The sequence below is a fragment of the Macaca nemestrina genome, unplaced genomic scaffold (genome assembly GCF_043159975.1).
Source record: "Macaca nemestrina isolate mMacNem1 unplaced genomic scaffold, mMacNem.hap1 Scaffold_63, whole genome shotgun sequence".
NCBI classification, from domain to species: Eukaryota; Metazoa; Chordata; class Mammalia; order Primates; family Cercopithecidae; genus Macaca; species Macaca nemestrina.
In genome coordinates, this window is record NW_027257795.1 from 180,869 (window position 1) to 191,368 (window position 10,500).

A 10,500-nucleotide genomic window follows, 5' to 3' on the forward strand; every position below is an offset into this window, starting at 1 on the left:
CATTGAAAACAGAATATCAGTAGAGAAAAATCAATGAAACCAAAAGCTGGTTCTTTGAGAGAAAATCTGTAAGCCTCTAACAAGAAAAAGAAATACAGCAGATAAATTACCAATATCAGAAATGAAATAAGGGACATAACTACAGATCCCATGGACATTAAAAGGATAATAAAAATTATGAATAACTCTATGGCCACAAATTTGATAACGTGGATGAAATGAACCAATTTCTTTAAAGACAGAATTTGCCAAAATTTGAACAGGAAGAAACGATCTGTATGGGCCTGTATCTGTTAAATTGAATCAGTGGTTAATAACCTTTCAAAACAGGAAGTGCCAGGCCCAGATGGGTTCACTGGTGAATTCTACCAAATATCTAAGAAGAAATTATACCAATTATCTACAATCTCTTTCAGAACATAGAAGCTGAGGAATACTTCTTAACTCATTCTATAGAGCCAGCATCATTTTAATATCAAATACCATTTTAATAACAAAATATTACAAGAAAACTACAGAACATCTCTCATGAACATAGATGCAGTAATCTTCAATAAAATATTAGCAAATCTAGCAAAAATTGTGCACTAAAACCACATGGAATTTCACGTATCCAAAGCCGGTTTAACATTGAAAAGCCAATTAACGTAATTCATCACATTAATGGGTCAAAGACTAACAGATGCCTCATCTAAGAAGATATAGAGATGGCAAATCGACGTATGAGATGATGCTTCACATCACGTGTCATAGAGAAATGCAGATGAAAGCAACAGTAAGATATCACTACACCAGAATCCAGAACACTATCAACACCAAAGCCTGTGAAGATGTGGAGCTGTGGGAATTCTCTCTCATTCATGGCGGGTCTTAATAAAAATAGAACAGCCTTTAGGAAGACAGATTGGTGGTTTCTTACAAAACTAACTATACTCTTACCATATGATAAAGCAATTACACTCCTTGGCATTTGCTCAAAGCAGTTGAAAACTTATGTCTACACACAAAAGCCTGCAAGTAGATATTTAGAGCAGCCTTATTCATAGATGTCAAAACTTGGAAGCAACCAAAATGCCCCTCAGTAGGTGAATGTATAAGTGAGCTGTGGTACATCCAGACAATGGGATATTATTTGAGGCTGAAAATAAATGAGCTATCCATAAAAAGACACGGAGGAAACTTAAAGGGCATATTGCTAAGTGAAAGAAGCAATCTGAAAAGGTTGTTGTATGATTCCAGCTTTACAACATCCTGGAAAAGGCAAGACTATGGAGACTGTAAGAAGATCAGTTGTTGCCAGGGGGAGGCAGGGATGAATAGGCAGAGCAGGAGAGTTTTTAGTATCATGTGATCTCTGTATGATACTGTAATAGTGGATACATGTTATGCATTTGTCCAGAGCCATATATTGTACAACACCAAGAATGAACCCTGATGTGAATGATGGAGTTGGAGTGGTAATGATGTTTCACTGTAGAAGTATCAGTTGTGACAAATGTACCAGTCTGGTAGGCAATGTCCATGATAGGAGACGCTGTGCATATATAGGGTATACATGAGACATCACTATGAAGCTGGAAAATATGACACTGAGATGAAATGGCGCTGATGGGCTTAACAGGTTGGAGAAGGAAGATGAAGTCTGTGGGCTCGAAGGGAGATGAAAAGGAATTAACCAAAGTGAAGCCCAGAGAAACAAAATGAAAGGAAAGCCAACAGAACCTCAAGCTCCTGTGATACGTCAATATACTTGTAATACAAGAAGGAAAAGAGAAGAGCAAGAACCTTTGAAAACAGGAGTCAAAATTTTCTCAGATTGATGTCAAACACCTGTGTCCGGCCCCGAGAAGTTCAGTGAACTCCAAGCAGAACAAGTATAACAAGAAGCACATCCGAGTTCATGATAGCCAAAGTACTGAAATCCCAAGATTAAGAGGAGATCCTGAAAGGACTCAGAAGGAAAAGACACGTTACATACCAGAGAAGCATTTCAAAAACGCGTGACTTCTGTGAAGATACAGTGGAGACCAGAAGACCATGGAAAGACATTTTTTTAAAGCACTAAAAGCAGGAGAAAGGCCTGTCAACTCATATCCAGGGAAAATCTCCTTTATAAACAGGGGTGAAACAACACATTCCCAAATATGAAAGCTGAGAGAATGTGTTATCAGCAGAACTACACTATAAACGTGCTAAAGAATGTACTTGGCTGATTGCAAAGGATATCAGATGAAAGGTTAGCTCTACGGAAAAGAACCCTAGAAATCATAACAGTGCACTCTAAATTTTCTAGAATATAAAATCATAGAATATTTTACTCTGATTTTATGGTTTTTGGTTTTTTTATGATCTTATAATTTTATGATATAAAATCATACAATGTACACACTTCTCTATGCCTCCTTTACCTGTTTTGAAGTCCTTGCTGTACCATGCACCAGTAGTTTATTTCTTATTATTTATTTATATTCTATTTGATAGATATGACACATTCTGTTTATTCATTTACCAGTTGGTTATTCATTGTTTCCATATTCAGCTGCCATTGACATTAATGTACATATCTTTGTGTATGCATATAATTTCTTTTATCTTAAGTGGATGCCAAGTAGCATGATTGAGTCTTATTGTAAGTTTAGGTTTAGCTTTTTAAAAACTGCCAAATTATTTACAAAATAACTGCACCATTTCACATTTCCACCAGCAGCATATGCTCATCCCAGTTTCTCCACATCATCACCACCAATAGTTACTGTTATTTTTATTTTTGTCATTCTAATTGATGTGGAATGGTATATCATTGTGTATTTACTTTGCAACAATGAATGATGCTAAGCATTTTTAATGTGCTTATTAGCTTTTAATGTGCTAATTCCTATTCATAGCCATTTGTATATATTGGTAAAATGTTCAGATTTTTTGCTCATGTTGTAAATGGGTTGGTTGTCATCTTATGGGTTACAGGTGCCTTATGCAATCTGAATATAAGAGTTTTACAGATGTAACGTTTCTCAGTGAAAGAACAAACTACTATGTAGCAGACAGAACAAAGCCTTTCCCCCAAGATACCCAGGTCCTATTCCCCAGAACTTATGAACCTGTTGTCTGAAGTGGTTAAAAGGCATTTTGCAGCTGATTAATTTAAGATCTTGAGATGGGACCATTATCCTGGTTTAAGTAGGTAGACCCACTGTAATCAAGAAGGTCCTTAAAAGAGAAAAGAACTGGAGACTGGATTGATGCACTTTAAAGATGAAGAGGGGCCATGAGTCAGGGACACAGGTGGCCTCTAAAAGTTGGGAAAGGTAAAGAAATGGATTCTCCTTTGAAGCCTCCAGAAGGAACGTAGTTCTGCTGACACTTAGATTTTACACTTCTGACTTCTTCATCAATAGGATAATAGATTTGTCTTGTTGTAAGCCACTAAGATCAAGGTAATTTGTTACATTAGTTATAGGGAGATAATCATCTTTTAAAACTTACTAGTTTTCTATTTTAATGAAGTCCATTTCACTAATTTTCATGGGTTGTGTCTTTGGGAGTTTTAGAAGTGTCATGGTCTTACTGTTCTTTCATTTAGGTCTGTGATCCATTTGGAGTTAATTTTTGTGTGTGCAGTAAAGATCTAAGTCGGATTTTTGTTTTCGTTTGGTTTGGGGGATTCTTTCCCCCACGGTTTTTCTTTTTGGTGTGTGGGTACCCAGTTGCCACTGCAACATTTGTTGAAAAAACAAACTACCTTTCTTTTACTGAATTGTCTTGAGACCTTTGTCAAAAATAAATTAATCATAAATATAAGGCTTTATTTCTGAGTTTAATTCTGTTCCTTTGATGTATACATCTATTTTTGTGCGAATACCACTGCCTTAATAACTATGACTTTATGTAAAGTTTTGAAATCAGATAGTGAAGTCTTCCAACATTGTTTCCCTTTTTCAAATTTATTTTGGCTATTGTAGGTCCTTTGTATTTCCAGATAAAATTGAGAATAAGCTTTCCATTTCACACACAGCCTTCTGGGATTTTATTAGGCAGTGCCTTGAATTAATGGAACAGTTTTGGAAGAATTGTCTTGATAATGCTGCGTTTTCGAATTCACGATCATGAATCTGCCTCCATTTATTTAGTTTCCATTTATTTGGATCTTTAATGTCTCTCCGTAATGTTTTATAGTTGTCATTGTACACATTTTGCACCTTTTTGTTAGAAGTTCAGCTGAATGTCTTCTGCTTTTGATGCTATTGTGAATGGAACGATTTTCTTAATTTTATTTTCAGGTTTTTTATTGCTAGTATATGTATATCTTTATCTTGTGTCCTATGATCCCATCAAACTTTGTTTTAGTAATTTTTGGTGTACTTCTTGCCATTTTCTACATGCCAAAGTCAGGTCATCTATGAATAAAGACACTTTTATTCCTTTCTAATCTGGATGTCTTTATTACTAAACTTGTTAATTTATTTCACCAGCTAGAACCTGCCAGATAATGTTGAATAAAAGTGGCAAGAGGGGACATCTTTGTCTTGTTCTCCATCTTAGGGAAAACGCATTCTATTGTTTACCATTAAATACAATGTTAGCTGTGGCTTTTCAGGAATGTACTTTAACAGGTTGAGGAAATTGCCTTCTATTCATGGTTTGTTGAGTTTCGTTCTCTTGAATTTGTCAGTACTTTTCTATGTCTCCTAAGGTTAACACGCGGTTCTACTCCGTAATTCTTTACCGCGTATGACATTAATTCAGTTTTGAATGTTAAATCAACCTGACTTCCTGTCCCCATGGTGTGTAATTCTAGTCACCACTGGTCATGCTGTATCATCCATTTCATATGCTGCTTGCTTGGTTTGCTGCTATTCTGTCGAGTGTCTATATCACATTATTCTGCAGGTTTCTTGGAAAAGGTAGGTGGGAGTGAGGAATGAAAGATTGGAAAGGGTTTTGAGAAGACGTTCTGGGGAGATGGTTGTGCTCCAAATGGACACCTGGTTGTGTACCTTTCTCAAAAGTCTCAAGGCTGTGTCAGTTTTACTTTTACTTTTATATAAATTGTGTAAGTTTTCTTAAAAGGCAGGGTCGGCCAGGCGCAGTGGCTCATGCCTGTAATCCCAGCACTTTGGGAGGCCAAGGCAGGCAGATCATGAGGTCACGAGGTCAGGAGATCGAGACCAGCCTGGCCAATATGGTGAAACCCCGTTTCTGCTAAAAATACAAGAATGAGCCAGGCATGGTGGCACTTGCCTATAATCTCAGCTACTTGGGAGGCTGAGGCAAGAGAATCACTTGAGCCGGGGAGTGACAGGTTACTGTGAGCAGAGATGACACCACTGCACCCCACCCTGGGCAACAGAGCAAGACTCTGTCTCAAAAGAAAAAAAAGCAAGATGATAGAGAATTTTCAGGCTCCTAATATTATTGCTTGTCTAACAAGTAAACTTTTTAAAAAATTCCCAAACAGCGTAAGTCATGTGACAGTGGTAATAAGTGTGAATATTGTTTGCCCTTACTGTCTTTTAAGAAGCAAACCAGTGTCTTAAGATTATTTGCTGTGACTCCTTCTCTCACTCAATGATCTGGAGCTGCTCACCTGAGCCAGCGCCTCCCATCACTCACTTGTAGGTAGGATTCTGAGTGTCATTCTTACGTTGAAGTTTAACAAATACAGCAGCAATTTATTCCCAAAAACCTTGGTGCTGCATGAAAAGTTATTAAATGAAAAATGTTCTCGCGAATTATAGTGAAAAAAGGGATGTATTTTCTCATAATCCAAGATATCCAATTTGTACAGATAGAAAAATCAATAATGACAATGTATAAGAAACGAATAGTGTAAAGGTGAATAGATTTGAGTGCAAAATGTAACATGAGGGTTTGTTGTGTGCCCCAGAGGAAAGCGGGGAGGTGGAGGGGCCGCTCTATGTGAGGCACATTCTGCTTTCCCTCCTGTTACCATCATCAGCGTCTTGATCCTTAGAGAGCTGCATGGGTATCGAACACACCGATGTAGAAATAAATCAGCTGCATGGGTATCTAACACACTGACATAGAAAGAAATCAGTTGTATGGGTAACTAACACACAGACGCAGAAATCACCTGCATGGGTATCTAACACACCGATGTAGAAACAAATCAGCTCTATGGGTAACTAACACACAGATGCAAAAATCACCTGCAAGGGTATCTAACACACACACCAACGTAGAAATAAATCAGAGCCCAGAAGAGCATCTCAGCCCCATCTCGGGGCTAAACATAGTCACACTGAGACTCCTGAGAGCTGCACAGGCCCTCCGCCTCCCCTTGCCCTCTCACTTTCTGACTGACACAAGAAAACACTTGGTTTCTTCCCAAACTGCTGTGTAGAGGAAATGTGTCAGTGCATCTTTGAGATGACAGTATCAAACATCTTATAGCATGTTTGTATAAGGTGCTTTGGAAGCAAAATTCATTATGCTAAAATAAATGGTTCATTATCTGAAAAGTGGTTTAAATTCTCAAGAGTGTCTACGGCAAAAAGTCATTAAACAACTGTTCAGACTTGCGTGAAGTAAATCTGTGTTGGAGGGACTGAGATTGTAGTGCCTGTTTTTGCTGCAGCATATAGCAAATTGCCTTTCTTCTTACACAGATACCTCTTATGGCTCAGAAGATGAAGGCTCAGTGCAGGTGGACTCCCAGGGCGCCCCGACCTCCAGCCAGGGCAGCATCAAAGTGGAGCACTGGATCAGTCAGGCCATCCACGGCTCCACCACGTCCACCACCTCCTCGTCCTCCACGCAGAGCGGGGGCAGCAGAGCTGCCCACAGGCTAGCGGATGTCATGGCCCAGACCCCCATGGGTGAGCACGCTTCACAGTGTCTTTCTGTGCCTGTTGTCTAAACCCCTTTGTGTGTGCACGTTTTCCTCTGTTTGTATCTTGGCTGTGGAATCCCTTAGTGGAAAGAGCGCAGAGCCCCTCTGGCCCCTGGGGTGCTTTGGTTGGATTGTTTCTGGAAGCTGCTGTACTGCTTTTCTCATGCCCAGGTTCCTCCCACAGCTGGAATTCCAGGGGCCTTGTTACTGGGGAATCCCGCAGCCATATCCGAATTCCAGGGGCCTTCTGTTTTATAAGTCCTTTCGTGTTCCTGGGGAATCCTGCAGCCATATCCGCTTCTATCTTTTCTTCTCACTTATGCTCCTGCGTGAAACCTTAACAGTCCCAGTCAACAGGACAGGGTTTTAAAGTGTGCTCCTCCTGACCACGGGAGTCATTTAAGGAAACGAGGGCTTTAAGCACGGCCGCTTTACGCTGCTGTCTGCCACAGGTGTTCAGATTTCTTGGGCGTGGCGCACTGTCTTGTGTAGGTTCTATGACAAGGGAGATCCTCTGTATTAGAAAAAGAGCAAAGTTAGGATCACTGCCCTACAACGTTTGAAGATGCCGTGGAAAAGGAGTGAAGTGAGAATTACTAGAGCTAGAGTCGACACGTGGGGGAGCCACGATGAGCCTCGCGTCGCTCTGCCTTTGAATGGTTCAGGAGAAAATGTTTTCCATCAAGTATGGGACTTGGGTTGAATAGGTTTTGGTGTGTGTCTCTATTAAAGCAGTAACCGGAGATGACTGTGTACCACTTCGCCGATGACGGAGCACGAGCCGCAGGCTCAGACCCTCCCGGCACCAGCTACCACAGGAAAGCCTGATCTCTGCAAAACCCTCAGTGGGAAGCAGGTGGACGTCATGTGTGATCAGATAGCCGACAGACACCCCAGAACCCCAGAATGTTCACTTCTAGATCACTGACTCCTTCACACCCAGAGGTGTTTGGGATTGACTTGGGTCCCAGCCCCTTCGGTGCTCACTGACACTGAAAGCGTCAACTGTTTTCTGTCTGGAACAGGAGTTTGCTGTCAGGAGAGCTGGGTCTGTCTCACTTTTCCCAATTACTGCTGCTGGGATCTTGAAGTCCCTTCTCCTGCTTTAGGCTTGAGTGAGGGAAAAAAAATTGAAAACAATAATTTTTCTCTCTCAACTGTTGTGAGTATAAAGGAGAAAACAGAAATACTCTTTAAAAGTTTGCAAAGTAGTACTCAAATGCAAAGCAGTGTTAAACTTCAGTTTGACACAGTTTCAGGAACATGTACACTCGTTTATGTGAATTAATAACCCTACCTGAAATCACAGCAGGCTAAACATTGAACAGAAATGTGTGACTGCTACGTATTTTTCCATAATAAAATTCCATGTGTATATTGGATTGCAGGATAGTGGCCAAGGCTCTGCCAGACGTGAACGGGGAGGCCAGACACCGCCTCTGCCACTTGGTGGAAGCATTTGTATCCTCAGATTTTATTCAATTTTAAGAAAATGCACAGAATCTTACCAAGGAAAACACATATTTTTGAATAAATGGATCACTGCACTTGGGCCTCCCTGTGTGGGTTTACCCTTTCAATACTGGAGGAAGTTTTAGTACAAAGAATTAATTTATCCAAACTATGAGGGGCTCCTAACTCATGTACGTCAGGGCTCAGTGTGACCCAAATGTAACTCTCGGCTGATCGCGTTCCGGTAATTTCTAATTGGGCACAAAGATAATCCTCCTAGACTATCTGGAAATTTTCTATAAGTTTGGGAGTTTTTTGGAAAAGCTGTGACAAAATAATGAAACTTGAAGAGCAGAAATATTTTGTGTGGCAAAAGAAGAGAAGTAAAAAGTCAGATGTGCATTTGACCTTCTGAGATAATCAGAAGCCTGTGAATGAGAACTTAGCATCTGTGATCATGTGTGCGTGAGTGTTCTAAGGAGTCCAGGCACAACATAGTCACACTGGCCAACCCCCCCGCCCCGATCCTACATGGTCATAGCCATTACTGTTCCCATTTGATGAAGAAACTGAGGCACGGAGAGCTTTAGGGACATCCCCATATCCCCAGAAGTTTTCAGAGCTGGGTTTCCATTTCCAGGCCCTGGGCTCCAAAGCGCGAGTAAAGCCCTGGGCTGTGTGGACGGTGGCCGACAGGAAACGGGACCCTTCCATGAACACACACACGCTTCCTGGCGCCCTGCCATTGCCGGTCTAACGTTATTCTAGTTAAAATGCCGCTGACGTGGCTCCTGTTAGGAAATTGAGGTTTCACCGAACTCTACTCCATTTTCGGCAACATGAGTTATGCTGGGGTCCCCCTTTGTGCCAGATGTTTGTGGCAGACGTGGCTGAGATCGGCTTTGGCTTCTCACGGCACCCCCAGGGTGAGCGTCTGCGCTCCCGTCTCTTCCTGAGCTATGGCTTGCTCAACCTGCAGAGCAAACGCCACAACCACCAGAAACACTCATGATGTGCTTCTTTACAGATAATCATTCTGCACCTCCTGACGTAACCACGTACACCTCAGAGCACTCCATACAGATGGAGCGACCACAGGGTTCCACGGGGTCCCGGACAGCGCCCAAGTACTGCAACGCCGAGCTCATGGAGACCGGGGATGGTATGTCCCAAAGCAGAGATGCGTTTTTTTCTGGGAAACGGTTTGTGCTGATGTCCCGTTCTGTGCCCGTGACTGGGTGTGTTTCTTCCTGGGGTGCAATCTGCTGCCATTTTATCTGCTGAATAACGAACAGTGGTTCAGCAACTGAGAAATTCTTGTTCAGGTGTTAAGACCGTGAACAGTCACTTAGAAGGGCAAGATGAAGTTAAATGTACAACAGAATTACTGTTAGATGGGCCGATATGTTGCTTTAGACTTCGGAGGAAAGAGGGTCTTTTTATCCATGTTGGACAGAGATGTCAGCGACTTGGTAACAGGCTGCGGCCCAGGGCTGCTTCTTCCTTCCTGTGGCCTGGTCTTGGTATGTTCTGATTACAGCGGCGGTTTGTATCACCTAGCCGCTGTTCTATTTAAGTCTTAGTCCTTCCCCGGGGTCATAAAAGTCAGTGTAGAACCTAGCAGTGAATGAAATACAATGCCCCCGTGTGAAGCCTCATCGAGCAGCCTTGGAATGGCGTAATCTTGTAGTGCACGGGACTCGCAGGCGGACAAGGCGGCCTATCCGAGCCCCAACAGGTAGACACGGAGGACTATCGGAGCCGCAACAGGCACAGTGGACAGGCACAGTGGCCAGGGAGGACAGCGCGGTTTTGTGGATCCACAGGACACTGTGGCGTCCAAGCACGTGCTCCCAGAGGAGAGGACCCTGTGGGAGCTGATGCTGGGAGCTGGCTGAGATTCCAGCGAATAAGACTCCCTGTGACATGCACAGCTGCCATCTGCGCTGCAGCTCCTGATGCCAAGATGGTCGTGCGATAAATGCACAAAGCGCATCTCCAGCAAAAAGCCGCCGAGTGTCCACATCCAGGATATCCACCACGGTGGCTTTTTGGTGTTAATACGATGAATGTGAGCAGCAGGTGGTCTGCGTCGAGTGTGACTGTGCCACTGCAGTTTTGTTCTCATGTCTTGATGAGCATTGAACGGTTCCTGACGAGGGTAGATAAGGATGCTGTGACCTGAGACTCTGCAGTAT

The 10,500-nt window shown here is 42.2% G+C and overlaps 1 protein-coding gene across 19 annotated transcripts in view; it reads left to right on the top strand.

Annotated features, from left to right (window-relative positions):
* LOC139361570 (disco-interacting protein 2 homolog C-like) overlaps positions 1-10,500 on the top strand; it is a 60,680-nt gene that overhangs the window by 7,578 nt on the left and 42,602 nt on the right. For all 19 annotated transcript variants that reach the window (XR_011619125.1, XR_011619122.1, XR_011619123.1 and 16 more), the window contains exons 2-3: positions 6,627-6,836; positions 9,330-9,464. Coding sequence is in view for 14 of the 19 variants with exons in the window: in XM_071090150.1 (XP_070946251.1) it covers positions 6,627-6,836; positions 9,330-9,464 (345 nt within the window). In the remaining 5 variants the exon portion in view is untranslated. The remainder of the gene's footprint in view (positions 1-6,626; positions 6,837-9,329; positions 9,465-10,500) is intronic.